At 35.6% G+C, this 24,460-nt stretch overlaps 1 protein-coding gene across 1 annotated transcript in view; it reads left to right on the forward strand.

Moving 5' to 3' along the window:
- Positions 1 to 24,460, forward strand: part of LOC147025936 (CUGBP Elav-like family member 1) — a 216,415-nt gene that overhangs the window by 123,612 nt on the left and 68,343 nt on the right. The window contains exon 5 of the mRNA XM_085880853.1: positions 3,999 to 4,130. Within this exon, the coding sequence (XP_085736979.1) occupies positions 3,999 to 4,130 (132 nt within the window). The remainder of the gene's footprint in view (positions 1 to 3,998; positions 4,131 to 24,460) is intronic.

Consider the following 24,460-nt stretch of genomic DNA (forward strand, 5'->3'; position numbering starts at 1 on the left):
TTGTGTCCCAAACCCATCACTATCTCTACCCACTTTACCCAGTCGCACCCAACTGTCCCTGGACTCTGTATCCTTTTCTCCTGACAAGGTGGAGAGCTTGCTTTCAAACCTCGATTCAGATTCTGCAACCGGTCCAGACGGCATCAGCCCACGTGTCCTCAAAGCCTGCTCTTCTGCTCTTGCTCACCCTCTCTCTGTTCTATTCACCCTCTCATTTTCCCAAGGTCATCTGCCATCTGCTTGGAAATCTGCTAACATCACTGCCCTGCATAAAAAGGTGCAAAAACAGATCCCTGTAACTATAGACCAATCAGCCTTCTCCCAATCATCAGCAAGGTTATGGAATCCATCATCGCTTCAGACATGAAATCCTTCCTCTTCTCCAATGGCTTGATTTCCAATCATCAATTTGGTTTCAGACCAGGTCACTCTACCCTAGATATGCTGCTACTGCTCTCCCATCAATGGATGGAGGTCCTCAATGCCAGACAGGAAATCCGAGCCGTATCCCTGGACATATCACGTGCTTTTGACACAGTCTGGCACCCTGCCCTACTCACCAAACTCTCTGCCCATGGTATTCAAGGCCATCTCCACTCATGGCTCGCAGACTTCCTCTCCTGTCGCAGTCAACGTGTGGCCCTAAATGGAGTTCTTTCATCCCCTCTTCCTGTGCAGGCTGGAGTTCCTCAAGGTAGCGTTCTGGGCCCTGTTCTTTTCTGGTTTTCATCAATGATCTCTCGGACTCTCTGGAAAATCCTCTATTTCTCTTTGCCGATGACTCAACCCTCTGCCGTACCATCTGTCATCCCTCAGACCGGCAAGCAGCAGCTTCTTCGCTCACTGCAGATCTGGATAAAATCACAAACTGGTCCAACACGTGGAACATGTCTTTCAATCCAGACAAATCTCACACTCTCACTATGTCTCTTCGAAAGGACCGTTTACAAAACCCCCATCCACTTTCTCAACAATCCTCTGGAAGAAGTCTTTTCTTTCAAGCTTCTGGGTCTCACTATCTGCCATGACCTTTCCTGGGAAAGTCACATTTCCAACCTTGCCTCAAAGCCAGTCGCCGAATGGGAATCCTCCGTCGTGCAAAGTCCTTCCTCGGCCCTCTTGAGCTCCTGACCACTTACAAAGCTTTTGTCCGTAGCCTGATGGAGTACTGCTCTCCCCTCTGGGCTGGTGCTCCTGCCTCCCACCTTTCTCGACTTCACGCTGTCGAAACCAGGGCTTTTAAGATCATTGGCATCTCCCGCAATGAAGCTGAGTCTTTGGGCCTCTCACTCAATCACCGCAGGTTGGTCGGTGGTCTTTCTGTCTTCTACCGACTCCTCTCCAGCCTTGCCCCCCTGCTCTCTCTGCGATTTGTCCCAACCACATTTCCACAGGGCGCTCAAGGTCCGCCAACAACCCCCTTCTGGTAAAACTACCAAAATCACGAATCACTGCTCATCTTCACTCTTTCATTCCTCTTTTTTCCCGCCTTTGGAATAAACTTCCTCACTCTATTCTTTCCCATTCTTCCCTTCAGGCTTTCAAAACAGCTGTTCACCACCACCTCTTATCTTCCCCCATCCAAATCCTCGATCTTTTCTACCCCCGATAATCCACCCAAGCCCACTTCCTTCAATTCTCCTGCTTTCCTTCCTGAAAGTCCCTTTAATGTCCATCTTCCCCTCGCCATGTTCCCCGTCCCATCCCCATCCCTCTCCCTTCCACAGTTCACCTGTGTCTGTTCCCCAATGTTTTGTCCCTTCCACTCCCGCCCCTCTTGTCTCATGCCTCCTTGCTGTGAGTTGTGTGTTAGCTCTCATACGAGCCTCGACCAAGGTATACAAAAAAAAAAAAAAAAAAAAAAAAAAAAAAGAAGGTTTCCCCGTGGTTTTCCTCCTATCGTCAAGGAGTGGGGGCTCCAAAGGATTTGCCCCATCCCACCATCAGGTGAGCTGCCCGACGGATGGCAGCTGCACAGGAGGTACTCCCACAGAGTGGGTTTTCAATTTTCTTTATGGTTTTCTTATGTTTTGCAGAGTGACGGGTTTTACAGTGGCCAGAGTGCAAATCCTACTTCCAACCTCAAAAAATAATTGTAACCCAACTGCAGGAGGATGTCCGGAGACACAGTTAGGCACTAGATGTGGATGGCCGTTGGCTCACAAGGAGCTGCTCTGCCCTTTGACAGGTTTTTTTATCCTGCTGGGTGTCCATATCCATACACCCTCCTCACCAGGAAACCAGGTGGGGGAGATGGTTTAGTCACCGACACCTCGACCATGAAACAGGTTAGTACAGGTTTGCATGATACTTGTAGCAAGTCACAGGTATGATCTGGCCTGACCTGACAATAGTGGATACAGCACAATTGATAATTGAGGGTTTGTTGAAGGTTTGCCTGACCTGACAATTGCAAGTCGATTCATCAATCCCGTAATGGAAGCACACAGATGCCACACTTTCACCTCGAGCCAACTCATCTAAGAACTCAATCTTTTCGCCCAGCATCATAACCTTTCCCTGCCTTTTGGCACAACTAATTCTGTCCTTCGCTTTACGTTTATGGTGCACAATATTATTAGTGGGACATGAGAAACAAAAGGCTCATAATGGAGATAATTGTACATGCACAGGATACAAAGAATGACTCATCTCAGCTCATATACTGTGACTGGTCAAAATGAAATCCCGCGATAACAAAATAGGAATACAATAGTTTGCTAGCGATTGGTCGAAATCCACAATATTTGAGGGTTTACTGAACTTCAATTTAAATAATGGTTCAATGGGGGTGGTATTTGGCACTGCATCTGGACAACTTCAATAGCACTGATCTTTCGGATTTTTTTTAACTATCGTTAAAATCATTATTTTATTTAAATTGAAGTAATGCTGCACAGGGTATCATGTACTATGAACCCTCTTGTTTGAACCATGTGTTTGCAATTACGAGATAATTCTCCATACAGAACTCCAGCATTCGCTTCCTTGGCTCATTTTTGGATACCTAGTCTGTGCTTTCCTGCAATCCCTGATGCTCCTGCTTCTCCAATTTTTGCATTACAGTCTCCCATAATAATTAAAACATCTCCTTTAGGCTTCTGTTCTACCAGTTCCTGCAACTTTCCATAAAACTCCTCCACATTTTCTTCATCTGCTTCTGAAGTTGGAGCATATATCTGAATGATGGTGTGGAGTTCAGTGGATGTCCCTTCAACCTCACTGATATTAACAGCTGTTATTGACTGGGTTATATCCCAATGTTGACTATGTCGTCGTCTTATTGCAAATCACAGCCACTCCATTTCTTCAACAGATTTCTTGACCATAAATTTAACACTTTGTAATCAATCGTCAGAGTGAAACTGGCTCAAACCCATCCATATAAGTTCACTTATCCCCAAAATTTTAGTTATTGTCCTATCCATCTCTTTCTTTATGATATCTAACTTTGCCCGATTCATTTTCACCGAATATATGTGTAATCGTGTGAGTGGTTTAATCACTGACCCCCTGCTTGACGGAGTGGGTATATAGGGTCAGGAAAACGATGACGCACATGGCACAGTGCAAGTGATTTACTGATGTTATATTTCGCTCCTGGAAGGAGGGACTACTTCAGGTTGATTTAAATGCCTTGATAAAGTTAAAATCTCATTTGAAAAACTTCACAACTATTCTTTCTCAATAATGTATTTTTTTTTTTTTTACAAAACTTCTGTATCATTAGTTTTATTATATTTTGTGTGAGGGATCATTGAATTACTATTGAAGGTGTTGTACAGATCATGTGGCATCATTTTTCATCCAGTAATGCTTACATGGGCAAAGTGTTCATTGTTAATGTATGAAGACATGTAATTGGAACGTTCATTCACTCGGACATTTAAGGTTAAAGAAACGTCCATTTATTTGGACACGTACCTGATCATGATTTGATATCTCTCTATATCCTGTCTTATTATTTATTTGTTCACCTCTTTAATCCTTCTTTACAGTTGAAGAAAGAAAACTTTTCATCGGCATGATTTCCAAGAAGTGTGGTGAAAATGACATCCGTGTGATGTTTTCTTCGTTCGGGCAGATCGAGGAATGCCGTGTGCTGAGGGGTCCAGATGGACAGAGCAAAGGTGATGAAGGTCCAGTATTGGGGGAAATTGGATGAGATTGGTTCTGTTCCTGAAAGTGAGACTCAAATGCTTCTTTTCTTTTCAAGTAGCATCTTCGATCCGAAGGTTGCTAATCATGGATCTCCATTCTTCTCCGTTTTCTGTTTTCCTCTTCAATTGCTCATAATTGTTGATTTTAAACCATTCCTTTATATCATCCATCCATATTCTTCTTTGTTTTCCAGGTGCTCGTTTACCTTCCATGTTACCTTCCATGGTGTTAAATGACATTTTGCCACAGGATCCTCTTGTTATATGTCCAAATAAAGCTGACTTTCTCTTTACAATACAACTCAGCAATGTTAGTTTTTCTCCTACCCTTTCTCGTACCTCTTTGTTTCTAGCTCTACTCTGCCAGATAATCTTTAATACCTGCCTGTTCCAGTACTGTGTGCTGTAATACCACATCTCAAACACGTTTATTCTTCTCTTCACTTGTTTTGCTATTGTCCATGCTTCACTGCCACGTGTCACTACAGACGAATTACATCGGTCGTTAACAATCTTTTGTTTGTTTGAATATCAAAATTCCTTATCAATAATTCTTTCATCTCTCAGAAAGCACTCTTTGCCATTCTGATTATCTTTCTGTTTTCCATTCTCTGTTGCACTACTTCCAAGATGTGGGTAACTTTGAACTAGTATCAGAACCTCTCCTTGTGACCTGATGGTAAACAGCACACCTAATGTTTTCTCAAAGACCATAACTTTTGTCTTTTTGTGCCTTATGAGTAATTCCATCCTGTATGCTTTGCAAGCCATGTCTGTGCTGTCAGTCATGAGCTGCAGTTCTTCTTCAGTGTTGGCAATCACTGCAGTGTCATCCACATACCTGATATTGGTAATACCTTCACCATTTACTTTTACTCCCATGGTATTTTACAATGCGTCTTGTATTAGTTCTTTGCGATACAGATTAAATAAGAGGAGTAAATGAATACAGCCTTACCATGCTTCTTTCTGCACTTCATAACTTCTCGTCTCTTCAACATTTTTTCTTGATTTCACTCTTTGATTCCAGTAGAGATTTGAGATCAATCTAATTTCCTCTAATAGTATCTCATATTGTTTCATCATCTCTATTCATTTGTTATGTTTAACTCTACTAGAAACACCCGCTCCGTTTGGTAGCATGGCAACTCATCTACCCCCCCCCCCACTTGCGGGGGGTGGGGTGTGTTACTCTGGGTACTATCAATACGTATGCAAAATAATATTAGTTGAGGTCGGATGAAAATAATAGAGGTCGTCTCCGGCGGGGGAGGGTTTTATTTTATTTTTTTTGCCCATGTGCTGACCATGGGTACCACCAACACATTTGCAAACTTTCATGATTAGATGAGGATGGTAAGTTGTTTCCTCCCACCCCTTCAATGGAGGGGAGGGGATGTCTGTCTGTGAGGCGGATATCTCAAAAAGTTACGGATGGATTCGGACAAAACATGGTGGACGTGTTGGTTGTGTGACAAGGACGAATTTATTAGATTTTTGGTGAAATCCAGATGCTAGGATTTAAAAAAAAAGTGATTCTTCACCATTGAGATGGTGCCGAAAATGATATATACAGTCATGAGGAAATTTTCTATATTTCTGCATAAATTTGACCCAAAATGTGATCAGATCTTCATCTAAGTCCTAATCATAGATATAGAGAACCTGGATTAAACAAATAGCACACAAAAAATTGGACTTTTTCATTTCATTATTGAGCAAAATGATCCAACATTCAATTTCTTTTTCAGAAAAGGATGTGAACCTTTACATTTAGTAACTGGTGGCACCCACTTTAGCAGCAATATCCTCAACCAAACGTTTCCTGTAACTCTTGATCAATCCTGCACATTGGCTTGGAGGAATTTTGGCCCATTTTTCCTTACAGAAATGCTTCAACTCAGAGATATTTGTGGGCTTTCTTGCATGAACTACTCACTCCAGGTTCTGCCACAACATTTCGATTGGGTTAAGGTCTGGACTTTGACTTGGCCATTCCAAAACACAAAATCTCTTCTGCTTCATCCATTCTGTTGTAGATTTACTTGTGTTTAGAATAGTTGTCTTGCTGCATGACACACTTTCTGTTGAGCTTTAGCTCACGGATGGATGCCCTGACATTGTCCTGGAGAATTTGCTGGTACAATGCAGAATTGATGGTTTCTTCAATAATGGCAAGCCATCTGAGTCCTGAAGCAGCAAAGCAGCCCCAAACCACTCCCACCACTATGATTCACGGTTGGGATGAGGTGCTATTGTTGGAAATGCAGTGTTTGATTTTCGCCAAACATACCATTTCTCAAGCCAAAAAAGTTGCACTTTAGACTCATCTGTCCACAGAACATTCTTCCAATAGCCCTCCAGATTATCCAGATGGTGTTTGGCAAACTTGAGATGCATGGCAGTATTATCTTGGAGAGCTGTGGCTTCCTCCTTGCTATCCCCCACATGTACACCATTCTTGCTCAGTGTTTTCCCGATGGTGGACTCATGAACACTGACATTAAGGCGCTGTCACACCTTGACGATTTAGCCAGCAATGGCAACGTATAAAAATGTATGTAATACGTTGGCGTACACTGAAATTTTGATGTTTTTTTAAGTTTTGGTCGTATTCATAACGTGTTGGTCGTATGCATAACATATTAGTAACGGGCACTGAACGTTTCGTTGTCTTATAGATAACTTATACCAACGAATGCTTAGCCTGTTGTCGGCGTTCACAACCTATGCCCAACGATAGTTTAACTTAGGCATAGCGCGCTGCACATATCGCCGAAGAACTCGTGGCGTAGCCTGTTAACCTTCCGCACGCCGATTTAAATCATAACCGCCTGAGAATCGGAAGTGTCAACCACGCAGTCACACCTTGACGATTTAGCCAGCGTATGCCGACCTATGAAAAATTTGCCGAACCAAGCTGGCACACATCGAATACGGTATGGGTAAGTTGTGTATACGTTAAGAGCATGCTGAAAAACGATGAAGTTTGCTGTCACATTTCGTGGACCGTCTCGTACGTCGTGAAATTTCAAGCATGCTGAAAATTTTACGACGTACTCGCAGTATGGCTCACACGTTCCGCTACGCTGGGAATGAGTTGTAGGCACGTTATGCGATCGTTGACACACGTCGACACAAGTTCCTTGTAAGTTACTCATAAGTCGAAACACGTCGAGGTATACCCGAAATGTTCAGCATACCCGAAACTTATTTTCTCCGTCAAGGCACATTTTCTTTTTTTCTCCTTGGCTCCGTGAAGGCATGTGACGAAATATCTGAAGTTGTTGTTGTTGTTGTTGTTGTTTTTTTGTTTGTTTGTTTGTTTTTAGTCCATCACGAATTTTAAAATATATTCGGACATTTGCTTTTAAGTTTCGACGTCGATGTGACAATATCCTCAAACAGAAACTATTCACAGAGGAGGAACTAAGAAGAAGACATGAGCAAACTGAAGAGGCAATCGGACGTGACGTAACGGCACGTGACAAAATATCAGAAGTTATTGTTGTTGTTGTTGTTGTTTTTTAAATGCTGCCAATACGCCATTATACGGTAGCTGTAAATTAGAAACACGTTCAGTAAGTTCTGTGGTCGTCCGGAGGACGTCAATCAAATACGTCTACATACGTCAATATGCATTGGAGGTACGTTACACATAGGTTCAAAGCACGTTACTCATAGGTTAGAAATAAGTTTTGGGTACGCTAAGCATTACCTCGATGTGTTTCAACTTATGAGTAACTTGCAAGTAACGTGTGTCAACGATCGCATAACGTGCCTCGACGTGTGTCAACGATCGTGTAACGTGCATACAACACGTTACTCATAGGTTATAAATAAGTTTCAGGTACGCTAATCATTACCTCGACGTGTTTCGACTTATGAGTAACTTACAAGTTACGTGTGTCGACGTGTGTCAACGATCGCATAACGTGCCTACAACTTATGGCCAGCGTAGCGGAACGTGTGAGTCATATGCTGGCATATGTCGTAAAATTTCAAGCATGCTAAAATTTGAGGACAACCGCAAAGTACAACGATGAAAGGCAGCATACTACGACGTATGGCAGTGTTTTTCAGCGTGCTCTTAACGTATACAAAACTTACCCATAACGTATTCGCGTGTGCCAGCGTTTTAGACAAATTTTTCATAAGTCGGCATTCGCTAGCTAAATCGTCAAGGTGTGACAGCGCCTTTAGCTAATGCAAGAGAGGCCTGCAAATCCTTAGATGTGACCCTGGGGTTATGTGTGATGTCCTGGATTATTGTATGCCTTGCTCTTTGGGTAATTTTGGTTGGACGACCGCTCCTGGAAAGAGTAACAATGGTATTGAATTTTCTCAATTTCTACACTGTCTGACAGTGGATTGGTGGAGCCCAACATCTTTAGAAATGGTTTTGTAACCCTTTCCAGACCGATGAGCATTGATAACTCTTTTTTTTTTTGGAGGTCCTCAGTAATCTGTTTTGATCGGGGCATGACATGTTTCCACAAACCTGTGTGGTGAAGTCCAGACTCTGGTGGTGATGAACAAAGTTTGTTTTTCATAAAGAGCAGGGACACCCAAACTCACTCCTGATTGTCATCCTATTGATTGAAACATCAGACTGTAATTACCCCCTTAATTGAAATGATTATCCTTGAGGTTCACATACTTTTTCCGACAAAGAAATTGAATGTTGGATCATTTTGCTCAATAAACAAATGAAAAAATAGATTTTTTTTTTCATGTGCTATTTGTTGAATGAGGTTCTCTTTATCTATGATTAGGACTTAGATGAAGATCTGATCACATTATTGGTCAAATTTATGCAGAAATACAGAAAAATCTAAATGCTTCACAAACTTTTTCTGACCACTGGAGCACGATATCTCAAAAAGTTATGAACAGATTATGACAAAACCTGGTGGATGAGTTGGATAGGTGACTATAACAGGGCAATTCGACTTTGGTTAAGGTCTGGTTCTGGGATTACCAGTGGGATACAAATGGTAAACTGTTCAGCCTGGTGGAGATATGTGCTCCACCGAGTGGCATTCTTGTTGAACTTGTAACTTGATGTCGAGTTGAAATATATGACTTGAGACTTGACTTCAAACTTGGTGTGTTTGATTTGTGACTTGCTTGTGACTTGACCAAAATGACATCTCGACAATCATCCACCCCTCCCCTCCCCACAGAAATGATGTCTATATTAAAAATAAAAACATCCAGGCGACAGCACCACAGCATACTACATACAGCGTACTCATATTACATGTTTGCCTATTGCAATCTGCTACCATTCAGTCCTCAGATCTCCATGGAGATCAGTGGATATTCCACCTGCTTCACCGCCGAAAATCTTCAAATTGTTTACGGCCTATGTATTGCTTATGCTGCATGTGGTAATCAAAATGCATGGGTGCAGTGAAAAATGTCAAATAAAAAGCATAATGTAATGTACCAGGTGGTCAATAGGTGAATAGGTGGTGCGGTGTTTACTGTAAAGGGGTTCACTGTTATAGGATGAAGTGGAAATAAAACATGTGCTAATCATTCTTTATGCCTGGTGTTGGCTTAATGGTTTGTTTGGCAGGCTTGGGATTCTTGGGTCCTGAGTTCAAATCCTGCTTTGCTGTTGAATTAATACCAGCTGGGGTTGACTCAGCCTGTCATCCTTTTGAGGTCGGTAAAATGAGTTCAAGCTTGTAAGGATGATTGAGCCATTTGAGTATCCTGTGTTGGAGCAGTGACCCATCCAGGATTGTGCCTAATAGTCCAGGAGACTTCTTTGGCAGCACTAACTCTCTAACTGCCATTACTAACTCGGTACCAGGTCTCTTCGGAGAATCCTTGGCTATCGCTGGTCAGATTTTGTGTCCAACGAGCGGTTGCTGAGAGAGACTCGGATGAGATTTGTTACCTGCATGGTCCGTGAGCGTCAGTTACGGCTGTATGGACATGTGGCTCGTTTTCCTGACGCTGATCCTGCTCACCAGATTCTCTCAGCGATGGAGTCTCGTGAGTGGAGGAGGCCCATGGGCCGACCACGTGCCTCGTGGTTGCAGCAGGTTGATCGACATCTTGAGGAGATAGGGATGGGCCAGGCATCTGCCTTGGGGATGGCCAGACGGAGGCCCCTGGAGTACCGGCGGAAAGTGGACGCGGCGACGCGCTGTATGGCAGTAGGGTGAATATACTGGTTCTGGCTCACTTTTCCCCATGTAAATGTATGGGGGATTTTCAGCGATTCATATTTTTTTTCCCTAAAAATAAACCCCCTTTTTATCCCAAGGTATATTTATTTGTCTCCCCTTTTAACCTGGGGACACTTTTTTCCAAATAATCCATGTAATAAGATAAAGATTTGTTCAAGTACTAAAGTGGTAATGTGATTTGTTATTTGTGATTCAAAAGAAATATCTAAAACGTCTAAGCCTCGGGACACTCTTTATCAAATAACCGATGCATATTGTTTAGCTCACTCATTGAACCTATAAAGATTTGTTCATTCTCAAATTCCTTCAATAGTTTAATTTTCTTTGCACAATAATCCCCATCTAAAATATTGAAAAACAAAACATTTGAATCTTTATATTTTTTAAGATACCCCTTTTGTGCCATTACGAAATGATAAACTTCTCTTAATGCTCTTGTTTGACCACCTCCTGAGCCACATATCATTTTAAGATTATAGTAAATTGTTTTTTCATTGTTCAATTGATAACCATCAAAGTTTTCAGTCCATTCAAGGATATTCATTTTTTTCTTTACATCCTCTAACTTACTACTTTTTAAATTGATTCGCTTATTTGTTTTATTTACCTTTGTTTTAGTTATTTTTTCAATAAGACTTATTTGATATTTTTCACATTCATTTCACATTTCACATTTCACATCCATTATCTAAAATAAATCTCTTATCATCAAAGGCTCCTAATGCCTTTTTATTTACTTCTTCACTATATATGTTATGTTTATAACTTCTTATTGTATTCATTTTCCTATATTCTTCTTTCTTATTCATCAAACAATTATAATAATTTCTAAAAGTTATTTCTTTATTTCTTTATTACATATTTCTGATTTCTTTATTACATATTTCTTTATTCCCTTTAACCTCTTATCAATCTGATCACCATACTTATAAGCATATGCCTTTGCTCTCAATCCAATAAACTCACTCATTACTTTTCCACCCAACTCATCCTTAAACTTACCAATAACCTTTTCATTCTTTTTGGAAAATAACTCACTCTTCTTGCTGAAATTACTTGTATCATATACTCCAATATTTTTCTTCATATCTTTATAAACATCATCAGTTTTTATATCTAGGATAAAACTATCAGTGTCCATATACAACAATGAAACATTTTCACCATACTCTTTCTTTAAGTCATTATACAAATAAACATACATCAATATCTTTGATAAATCAAGAACTGCTGTTCCAATATAAATTGGTTTATCCATTACAATACTTTCCTTTTTCATATGAATTGCAGAAAAGTTCTCTGAAAAAACCTCTTCTCTCTCAAAACTTGGTTTATTTATCAATCTCGAAGCTTCTTTCCAAGATGTTGCGAATCTAATGTTTTGCCTGTTTCTAACATTTTCCATAGTCTTTCCAAATACAGCATTATTCATTAATTTATAAAAGTCCCCTTCAAATTTTACTTTTGTATTTGCTCTCATATCTGTATTGAATTGAATATACTTTTTCACCCAAGGACTTTGTTTAAATTTTAAAACTCTATGAATTTTAGCTACTCTCAATCCTTCTCTCAAAAACTGTTTTAAGCTTCTCTGATGCAAAACATATCCCTCTTTATCATAGAATGTTGTTAATAACTTTTCTGTTGATTTGCCTTTAATATTAAAACTTTTATGATAATCACTGAACCATTCTTTCTTTGGGGTTTCTTTATCACATGCAAAAGGAAGGTCTTTATGCTTATTATGAAGATCACTCGGGTACCTCAAATCAACTTCAAAATAATAACCTTCTTCTTCGTCATTCAATTCCTCTTGAGAAGAAATAACAATATTCATCAAAGCCTTTTCATAATCCTTTTCTTCCACCCACTCAAATTTACCATAAGGCAGAGATTGAGACATTGCCCATCCATACAAATTATTAGCATCAAAATACATCAAATAATTACTATCTTTTTCACTATCATAATTTGGAAGATATTTATTATTTGCTTTAGCATATCTTTTTGAACATACTTGTGATATTCCACCTCTCTTGGACTTCTCAATCATCAAAAGCATATCAACATCACTGATTAAATCTATATCTTGTTTTGTCATTTTCAACATTGCACTCCAAGCTAAACCAGGAGCTGTGAAATAGTGGGCAGGATCTAATCCATAACAATTTTTATTATGACAGAGTGATCTAAAAGCTTCAAACACATCAGCTAACAATAAATACTCTGTTTTTAGATATAAATCATGATATTCTCCAAGGTTCTTTATCTTAAATATTTTCCATATTTCTTGTGCGTGTTTATATTCCTTATCAGTTATCTCTTCTTCATAAAGGTTATTATAGAAACTTTCTTTTGAAGGAAGTTGTGTTTCTTTAAATCTCAAAAATGAATCCATATAACCATAAGGATAAATTCCCTTACTTGTAAGAATTTTCTCTTTACTTTGAATTTCATTCCTTGTTTGAATTTCCTCTCTCGTGAGAATTCCTTCTTGAATCAGAATTTCATCTTTAATCAGAATTTCCTCTTTAGTTTGAATTTCATTCATTGTTCGAATTTTCTTTATAATTAGAATTTCATCTTCAGTTAGAATTTCTACATTAATTTCCTCATTAATTAGAATTTCCTTTTCACTTTGAATTCTCTCTTTAATCTGAATTTCCCCTTTAGTGAGAATTTCCTCTTTTGGAAAGAATGAATTAAGATTTGGAAAAGAGTCCGTGGAGCTTAGATTTGATGCGAGGTAGGCTAGTGGTGTTCCCATAAACTTGTAAGAATCTAGAAACCTAATACGAGTTAAAGGTTTTGTGAATATCATTTTTGTAAATGAAATATACTTTTGACTTGTATTTGTTATGGCAGAAATATTCCCTGGTGTTTTTGAAAGTTCATTTATAAATAGATGTGTATCATAATTGGCGCTGTTGTGAAGAAAGACTGGAATAAAAGAAGGTAATTTATAATTAAGATTACAACAGGAATGAGCGGGACCTCTATATTTACCAGTAAGATGACAATGATCCCTAACTTTAGACTCCTTAATTTCCCCCTCACAAATATGACAGATATTGTTCTTTCTAAATTCTAATTTTTCTTCTTTGGTTAATTTCATCGGTTCATTTGTTTCTTTCATTAATTTAGTGAGTCTTATACAATCCTTTTCTAATCGTTTTACAAACTCTTGTGAAGCTTTTTTTCCACTATAATGTTCAAGTTTGTTATACTTTTCTCCAACAGATGATTTGATATAATAACAGAAACCACAAGGAATATGTTTTTGATATTTATTTGTATATGATTCTTTTGGATTAGGAGAAGCAGTATTTATCTTTTTAAGGATACACTCAAAATCAGCGTATATCACAAATGGGTGCATGATAGATTTATTATAATCTTCAAAAGAAATCTTTTCACCAGGTTTAGGCATTGTAATTGCAGCTGATTTATGATTACTACAATATTTTGAATGTTGTTCTAATCGTTCTTTTGTATGAAATGAATTAAGACATCGCTTACAAGGATATATTTTGTTTGCTGTTCTGAATACCTGAGAAGAGATTAATCTTGATAAATTATTGATGTATGTGTAATGTGAATTATTTCCAACACTAAAATATAAAAGATCAATGTGTGTTTCTTCATTTTTATAGTTGTTTGAAATTTTTAATATTTGAACTTTGTTTGTATCCGTTAATCCATATACATTAATAGAAAGATTATTATTTTTCTCAAATTTAGGAATTTCTATTAGTGGCATTGGGAATTTAAAATCTTTAATGTCCAAGGTATTCTCATATTTCATATGTTGTTTTACTCTTTCTGAATTACATTTTGGTGGATGAAAGTGAGCAAGAACAGACCAGAGAAAACATTTATTATCATTGTTCTTAATATTAACAACTGCCTTCTTTAGTTTTATTTCTTTTGGTAATTCAATATAAGAAGAAGCTTTAAGAGGGTTTGATTTTAGAATGTGTATATCTAAAAAGATGATTTTTTAAATATTGAATCCACTTCCTACCACTGTATTATCAACATCCTCCTCTTGTTTTGATAGTTCTTCATAAACCCCACTATTTAAAAAATCTTGAAATGATGTTATAAAATGAAGATCTGTTCTCATATAAGGAGTTTGTTCTACATCTTGTCTTTTCATATTCATTTTCACTCCCATATAAAACTTTAAAGTTTTCATTTCTTTTAATGTCTTTTTAATAACTTTTTCAACATCAGGTTTCACTATTTCAATTGATTCAGCTATTGATGATGGTCCGGGTTCTCCAAATTGAAAAATCCTTATTTTTATATGCCCTTTAAATGCCCCATCAGTGTTTTCAATATAATAGTCTCCCTTTACTTTAAACTCATTTTTCTTGTGTTTTTGTGATTGAAGATGTCTATTATAACTACTCTTCAAAATATCCTTTGAGCAGATATCACAATGTTTTCTTTCCAACTCAAGAGGAGATATTTTATGAAATAGATTAAATGTGTGTTTGTTGGTTCGGAGGTGTTTTCTATAATGTTTATATTTGTGATTACAAATATCGCAGTATGTTGTATTCACCATATTTATATAATAAATCTTTGCTTAAACTAAAATTTTCTTGATGAAAATTTCGTTTATTTTACAGGTGAATCTGTGCTTAAAACCATTTTATCCTCCAACTTTTTCACTTAATAAATACAATGTTTCAAGACACAAAAGACAAGTTTCAATCAATCTCTTCATTTGTTAAAGATACTGAGAAATATGTCAAGGATGTAAAATTGAACAAAGATAAATATAACAACTATTGGATAAAAACAATTATGGTAAATAATATGAGTTCTTCAATTTCCTTCAGTGGAAGGTCTTTTAATATACCTGGTAGAACATCAATTAAAGTATCTCTAACAAAAGTTTCTCCTCTCCTTCTGGTAATATATTCAAAACTAGAAAAAGCAATGAAACAAGAAAAAGTATCAAAAAACAAAAACCTTATGGATGAAGCTTTAGAAAGAAAAGATAAGACCATCTGTAATATGCAAGGAGAAATTTGTATTTTTTTCAACAACCCTAAAGATGTAAATCCTGATGAAATAAAGGATGTTAATATATCAGGTGAAATGACATTTCGTTCAATAGTAGTTAACGATCATTTTAAAATTACCTTTAATATAAAAAATGTTGTCGTTGAATCTGGTAATGAAAAAAAGTATATCGATATCGATGGTAATATTATTAAATATGAGTCAATATACAACTGAAAGTATAGATGAATTTCAGTTTAAGTAAAGTTTTACTTTATAAATATGCGAGAATTTCCTGATTCTCCATATGACAAATTTGAGAATTGCCCTGCGTGTGAAAAACGGGGATTAAACACAGTGTCAAAAGCCTATAAACAATGTATATTCTGTGATTATCTTCTAATTAATGATAATAAAAAATATAAAAAGGAAAATAATTATTTTAGATTTCCACCAAAAATGAATTACTTTACAAGATTGATTAGAGAAATGAATGTAAAGTATGAGGGTGATAACACACCTTTCCTTACAAGGGAAGAAACTGAACGTATAAGAGAAATGTTCAAAGGATTGTTGTTATATATTATTCATGGATGTAATTTTCAGGGAAATATCAAGACAAGAAATTGTATAAATAAAATAATGGATTATCTTGAAATTAAAGCTGAACTTAGGATAAAATATAGTTTCTAAAAAAGCCAATAATAAATTAAATAACCTGTTTTCCAAATATATAAATGAATGATTTTTTTTACCCATTTGGGAAAATAAGATAAAATTTAACAACCATAAAAATCTCCCAAATTCATTAAGATGTCTCATCGTTGGTTCAAGTGGATGTGGAAAAACCTGCTTACTTTTAAAGATGCTCCTCACTCCCAACTTTTTAGATTATGATAATTTAATAATTTTCACAAAGTCGAGTTTTCAACCAGATTATCAACTACTCTCACAAGGTTTTAATGCTGGTCTTCAAAAAGAAGATATAATCGGTTTATTTAAACATCAAAAAAACCTAAATGATTATAACATTGAAGATATAATTCAACTATTTTGTGATACACAGAGATGTAAAAAGAAATCAAATCCTATAACTTGTATTCTTAGTGATAATACGGATGATATACCGTCTCCCCAAGATTTGGACAAATCAAAAAAGAACCTCGTTATCTTTGATGATTGTGTTTATGAGAGAAACCAAACGGTAATGGACAGCTACTACACAAGAGGGAGACATTCTTCTTGTAATTGTATTTATCTTAGTCAATCGTACTTTCAACTTCCTCGTCATTCCATCAGAAACAATGCTAATACTTTTATTTTATTCAAGTTAAATTCAATCGATATCAATAATTTTTGGAGAGATAATTTTTCTACATTATGTAGTAAAAAGAAATTTGAGGATTACATGAAGCACACGACTGAAAAATATAAATATATTGTTGTGAAACAAGATGAGATATTAAGGGATATATTTTTTGTTTTATAAACAATTACATATATAAATGACAACTATTATTGTAAATCTTGTGGGTAAATCTGCTTCTGGAAAAAAACTTTCATAAATCAAGGTTCTTGTGTAGTACAAATGAGGATATTGTAAATTTACTTAAAAAACACCCCGTGATACGCATTGTATCAACAACAACTAGAGCAATAAGACCTGGAGAAGTAAAAGGTGAAGATTATCACTATATTTCAGTGGAGGAACATATGCGATTGAGGAATGAAGGTCAAATATTTGAGGAGGTTTCTCTTGGTACAACAAAATATTCACATTGTAAGAGTGAGTTAAGGAAACTAAAATCTGGTGGTCTTGGGATATTAGAAACTAATCCAGAAGGAACGAGACAAATTATTAAACATCTGAGCGGAGTGAAGATTTTATCATTCGGTTTTGATGTTGATGAAGAAACTCAATGCAAACGTATGAAAAGCAGAGATGCAAGTATTAGTGAAGAAGAAATTACAACTCGCATTAATGTTAATAAAGAATTTGATGAAATATTTAAAGAAAAGGATTTATTTGAACACATCTACTTGAATGATGAAGAAAAGGAAAATTTCCCTGTTGATCTTTACAATTCATTAAATGATTTTTTACAATAAATAAATGGATGCAAAAGAAAGAACAAGAAGATTTAAGGAACATCAAGAGTTGGTTTCAAAAGTTGTAAAACAGCAGGAAGACATAAAGAAGAAACGCAGACAGAAACTAACGGGCGAAGAAGCATTTGAAAGAAAACAAGAGAAATTTTTTAAACCACTTTTAGAAACTTCCCAAGAAAAAATGAAAGATGTTTCCACAGTTCCCACAGTAGAATATACTCCTAAAAAACTTCAAATGTGAAAAGATTTTGATCAAATGACGGAGGAAGAATTAGAGCATTTAGGAGAATTAAAGGTATATGATGATGAAGGTTTATTTCAACAACTGGAAGAGATTAATCGATCCTCTGATTATATTGTCAATGCTCTTCAAAACAATGAATATTCAGCGGATTCAAAAACCAAAGCAGGACTCATTCCAACAGAACAATCAGCAATATTTCATCTTGTTCAAGAAAAGGTGTTGATATTTAATGATGAATTAAGGTTTTTGGGTTCTGCTCAACCCCCTGTTAAACTAACTCCGAGATTAATGTTTCTTCTCACAAAAGATGGAAGACAAGGTTCAACTGTGAGGGATGAATCAAAGTATATTGATAAACCATTGGATATGAAAAATTATGATGATAGAGTATATATTGATCTGCTGAACACTGTAAATTATAGGGTTAGTATTTCTAGTAAAAGTAGGAAAAATGAGAAGGAGAAACACATTATTCAGGCTTCAAGTATCCTTGGTTCAGGTATTAGTTTTCTTCCAAATGACCCATCGCAATTAGTTAATAGACTGTTATTGTTGTTAGGTAGTAAGAAGGCTGGAAATAACAATTGTTTTAATGAAGCATCAGCCATTTTAGACCAGTTGATGAACATGAAAATAATTAATAAATCTCAATATAAAGACATTTTATCTCATATTAAATAAGATGAGAAGCACAATCCTGAGTTTTAATTTCACAACAAGCGACCACACATCTTCATTCCCATACCCACTACAACTTGACCCAACAAAAGAATATGAGGCATCTTTATTGTCCATGGAAACTTATAATACCTTATTTAATATAACTGATAAAAATGACAAGTTTAGTTATAATCCTGGAAGTGGATACAAAACGATAACAGTCTCACCCGGAGCATATGAGATTTCTCAAATATCTTCCGAAATTGCTCGTCTTATGAAAGAACAGGGTGATGAACCAAAAAATATTGTTATAGACATTCAAAAACATACTTCAAAATCAACGATTAAAGTTAAAAATAACTACAAGGTTGATTTCACAATTGATAATTCATTTAGAGAGTTATTAGGTTTCTCCTCAAAAAAGATTGAAACTAATGGGACGTTTTACAGTGATAATGTCATTCAAATATCCTCAGGAATAAATTCGGTGTTAATTCACTGTGAATTGATTGATGGTGCTTATAATGATGGAAAAAAACAAATGCAATATTTTCATTCAGCACATACTCAACCCCAATTGGTTATAAATTCAATATGGAACCCAAAAATTTGGTTTATCTCCCTGTATCAGGAAAAACCATACACAGAGTAAATTTTAGGATAACTGACCAAGATAATCGTATGATTTCTTTTAATGGAGAAGTTATATCCATCAGAATTCACCTACGTGAAGTTTTCCAATAAATAAATACGATGGTTATTGTGACGAAACATGAGTTGGGAAAATATAAAATAATTACAGGGGATGGGATGTTCCTTTCCCCATACTATAAGGGTGAAGGTATGTATCTTGGTAGAGGATACTATAAACCTAAGAGACAAAGGGGTGTTGGACATCAATTTAGAGGAGATGGGATAATTGATACTCTAATGGGTATTGGTTCAACTATTCTTAAACATAAAGATCTAATTGGTTCAACTGCTTCTGCTGTGGGAAATGTAGCAGGTGCTGTAAAGAGCATAAAAGATGCCCAGAAGGAATCTCATAAATTACAAGCAATAAAAGAAATTAAGAAAGGCAAAACTCAGTTGTCCCCCCAAGAACGACAGAAAATAATTTGAATACTTGGATCAGGGTTTCAAAAGTTTTAACATCTTTTTTCCTAAATAAATACAAGTATGGAAGCAATTGATAGTATCTATGATTTGGATGATACTATTATTATCTCAAACTCCACTAAAAAAGAAGATTACTTCAAGGTAAATGCAATAACTGGAACAGACTGGAATACGAATGGTACAAAAAGTTTTGAAATAAATAATCAACAAACCTATTTGAATCTCTCCCAAAGTTTCTTGTTGTGTAAATTTAAATTCACTAAAGCTGGGAATAACACAAACGCTACACTTGTAAATGATTTCTTCTGGAAAATGTTTGATAGTGTGCGTTTGTATATTGGAACACAAGAAGTTGAAGCGGTTGATTATGTCTCTGCTGTATCTGAAATGATGAAATTTACACTCTATACATTCAGTGATAGAATGGGAAAGGGGTCTGTCGAAGGTTTTATTCCTGATATGTCAACGGGAAGAAACACAGACCCTGGATCTACTCAAAGGAAAGGAATGTATAATGATGATACAAAAGCAGAAAATAGTTTTACTGTGGCAGTTCCTCTTAAAGGTATATTTGGATTTTGTGATCATGATAAAGTTCTGTATGGTCTTAAAATTAGATTTCAACTACAAAGGAATGATAATGAAAATAGATTGCTTTTTGGTGTTGGTAGTGCTTTTGGTGAACAGAATAAATTTGTAATTGAGGAGATGAGTTGGTATATCAGTGAATATACTCCTAATCTTAAAACAGAAGAGATGTTGAATCCAAGACTTAACTCAAAGAAACCACTCAGTGTATCATACCTCAAAAGAAGATGTCAACACGTTAAATTCAACCAAACTACTTACACGTGGAATTTGGGTGTTCTGGAAGGAAAGCCACAATATCTGTGGATCATTTTTAAAAAGCCAGATGGTGATGCTGCGACTGATAAGAATAATGCATTGAGTGATAATGCTAAGGTGAAACAACTTCGCGTGTCTCTAGATGGAACATTTTATCCATGAGATAGATTGGAAATTAATTGGGAAAAAAATGATTTTGCTGAAGCATACAAGTCTTACCAAAAGGTGTGTGAAAGTAATGGAAATAAAGAACCTATTTTGGATATGACAGCATTTAAAAGTTTGTATACAATCTATGCGTTTGACCTGAGCGCTCAAAAGGAAACTATAAAGTCTAATCGAGTGGATACTTCCCTATACATTGAAAGAGGAGAGAGTGAAGAAGTTGATACATATTGTTTACTTTTGGAAGAAACAGAATTGCAGATTAATACAGATAATGGTGTGATGATTAGTCTCACATAATTTTTTGTTAAATAAATGAGTGGCAAAGTACCAACTGGGGTATATGTTAATCAAATCAATCTTCATAAACTATCATCTTGTGTTCAAAATCAAAAGCCTTGTACGATTAACGTTAATACAATTCAGAGAAAAGGAGCAGTAAGAATTGATGTTTTGCTCACAAGAGAACAGGTTAAAATCTTGAATGACACTGGCTCACTTAAAATTAAAATGACAAAACCAATGTTGAAAAAATATTCAATAAGAGAGACGAGTGGAGGATTTCTCCCATTTCTAATTCCTTTATTTGCTGGTTTAATTGCGGTTGGAGCATTGACGGGTGGTATTTCAACAGCGGTGAAAACTGCCAACAAAAGGAAGGCTCAACTCCAGGCTCAAAAAGAATTGGAAAGACATAACAAAGAGTTGGAGAAACAAATTAGTGGAAGTGGTGTAATTGTAGATTTTGCTGAAAAACTTGAAGGTCTGCCTGATAAAGCGAGATTGTTAGTTGGAGATATGCTTTCTTCTATAGCACAAGCAGGTGTAAAATTAACGAAAAGAGGTAATGGATTATATCTTTCTAATAAATAAATGAGCATTGATGAGTGGTTTAAAGAATTTGGAAAGAATACAACATCAAATTTACAACTTGTCAAATATTGTAAGAAATTAAAAATTCATAATGTGGTTATTTGTATGAGAGGTGAATTAACAAATGTGCCGAAACATACAAAGAATATTATTATGAACTTAGAAGATAATAATGGGAACGGTTCTCATTGGGTTTGTATTTTTAATAGTCAAGACAAATATTATTTTGAGAGTTTTGGTCTTCCACCACCTGTTGAAGTCATAAAATTCTTAGAGAATGGTGTTTATCAAACATTTCAAGTCCAAGAATTAAATTCCAAGTGTTGTGGTCAATTATGTCTCGATGTGTTATTTCAACTCAACAAAAATAAAAATTTTTATGATATTATTTTTAATCTAATATAAATGACTTATGTTGGTAAAGATGGTTCTATCTTTGGTGTATCTCAAGAACTGGATATTGATTTATCAAATTATTACACAAAGGCACAGGCTGAATGACATAAATATAATATAACCAAAAATATTAACATGAAAAATGCTTATAAATTAAAAAATTATCCAAGCCCGACTGACGCAAATGACTTGGTGAGATTAAGCGATTTATCACAATATATATCCTTAAATAAAACGGCCGTGTATTCCAAAGATACAGAAGTGTTGATATTATCTCCAGGTCATACAGAATTCACAGTTGGAATTAAAATAAATTTTTATAAAGAAGGGCGTATCGTTTGTATGAGAATAGAACAATGGGGGTATGATATGAATGATTTAGGGTATAATTGGTCATTTAAAATTAACCTCGAAGACCTGGAACAATTAAATCAGTCTCGTAAGGAAGAATATTATCCACTTGGTATCGAGAATGAGTTTTGTGGGGCCACGATTAGTAAACAACAAATAAAAGAATTTAATAAGGGTAAATATAATAATGGTTTTGCCCTTGTTTATATCATGAAAACAGAAAAAACAGGATTATATATAATAAGTAAGGAAATACAAAATGATTTAACTATGGGAAGATGGGGAGGTGTTTCGTGCCATAATATTATTCTAACATATATTTCTAATACATAAATGACAGCAAGAAGGCTTCAAGAAAATTATCATTTCTGTGTTCAAGCATACCTTCAAGAAAAGGGTATTCGGTATTTTAATAAATATGTTCTACAACATAAGAATGAGGTATTTTCAATAAAAGATTGGCATTATGCTGATGTTGATAAACCGCCAACTTTAGATTTAATTAGAATGTTAAATAATGAAAAAATTATAAAGTTAAGAAAAGGGTTAGGGTTAGGGTTAGCAATTCAAAAGCAAAACTCTTTTAGCAATTCAAAAGAAATTTTATTGGTTTCCAGTTGTAAAAATAATTATTTTGGATACAGGAATAACAAGAAATCCTGATGAATATATGTATGATATTCTATGGGGTGTAAGCGATTCAAGGATAATAAGGGATGAGGAAGGAGTTGAAGAAGAGAGGAAAGAGGAGAAAAAGGAGAAGAGAGAGAAGGAGGAGAGGGAGAAGAAAGAGAAGGAGGAAAAAGAGAAGAGAGAGAGAAGGAGAGGGAGGAGAGAGAGAAGGAGAGGGAGGAGAGAGAGAAGGAGAGGGAGGAAAGAGCGAGACAAAATAAATATCAAAATATGGAAACCAGTGAGATTAAAAAAAGATTGGTGGTATTACAGAAAATAACTCAACCCACCGAGGAGGAAAACAAAGAATTGACAAGTCTATTTGCAATACTTTCAGCAAGAATATTGACATCGACAAGATATTCATTTCAATTCAAGTTTTTCATTTTTATTTTTTTTCTTAAATAAATGGAGGAGAGAGTGAAGGCATTTCTAAGGATTTTTTATGTTTTAAAAATTAAGATTCAAATGTGCATGTTGGAAACTAAAAAGGTTTTTGCACTCTGCAGGAATTTTTCACATAAATAAATGAGTTATTGTCTCAAATGTGAAAAGAAAACTAATACTAAAAATATTTCATATATTAAAAGTAAAAATAATAGGGTTATACAAAAAGGTATATGTTCGGTGTGTGGTTCAAAAAAAAATCAATTTATCTCCAAACACAAACGAGGAGGAGATATACAAAAGTTTTTATCAGGAAGTAAATTTACAACTACTGGAATACCAGGGGAATTACATCTTCCAGGGTATTCTTTCTGTGGTCCAGGCACAAACTTGGATAAAAGATTAGATGAGGCAGACAATCCTAAATCCTGGAGTCAACCCATCAATAGAGTTGATGAAGTGTGCATGAGACACGATATTGATTATGGGAATACCACAACGTTGGAAGAAAAGCATGAAGCCGATAGAGAAATGTTGTATAATTTGTCTCTGATACAAAATCCAGCCTTGAGAGAAAAAGTTGATTGGTTCATTGTGAAGAAGATGATCAGTGCTAAATTGAAACTTGGACTTGGAAATTCAAAAAACTTATCGGCTCTAATGATGTCATTAAGACTGAAGAGCAATTAGCTGATGAATTACATAAACCAATATTCACAAAGTTTCAGAGAAGGAAAGTTTATTCCAAGGAAGTTGATTATATCTGGTCTGCTGATTTGATTGAACTCAATAATGATAAGGGGTACAAGTATGCTTTAACCGTTATTGATTTGAGGAGTAGATATGCATGGGTTGTACCATTAAAAAACAAAACAGGTAATACTCTTATGTTAGCCTTTCAACAGATATTTAATAAAAGTAAGAGAAAACCTAAAAAATTGTGGACTGATGAGGGTAGAGAGTTTTATAACAAGACATTTATGAATTTTCTAAAAAATAACAGTATTACATTATACAGTACCTTTTAATGAAGGGAAGGCAGTTGTTGTTGAACGTTTTAATCGTACCTTAAAAGAGAGACTATATAAAAAATTCACACAACTCGGTTCACAACAATGGTCATCTTTTATTCAGGATATTGTGGATAAGTATAATTACATGATTCACACGTCAACAAATACGAAACCATCAGAAACATTTACAAAATTAAAATATGAAAAAGAGATTAATGTCAGAAAACCTAAGTTCAAAGTTGG

This window comes from Eptatretus burgeri, chromosome 5 (assembly GCF_056783735.1).
Source record: "Eptatretus burgeri isolate ZD-2024b chromosome 5, Ebu_testis_v1, whole genome shotgun sequence".
In the NCBI taxonomy this organism is placed as follows: domain Eukaryota; kingdom Metazoa; phylum Chordata; class Myxini; order Myxiniformes; family Myxinidae; genus Eptatretus; species Eptatretus burgeri.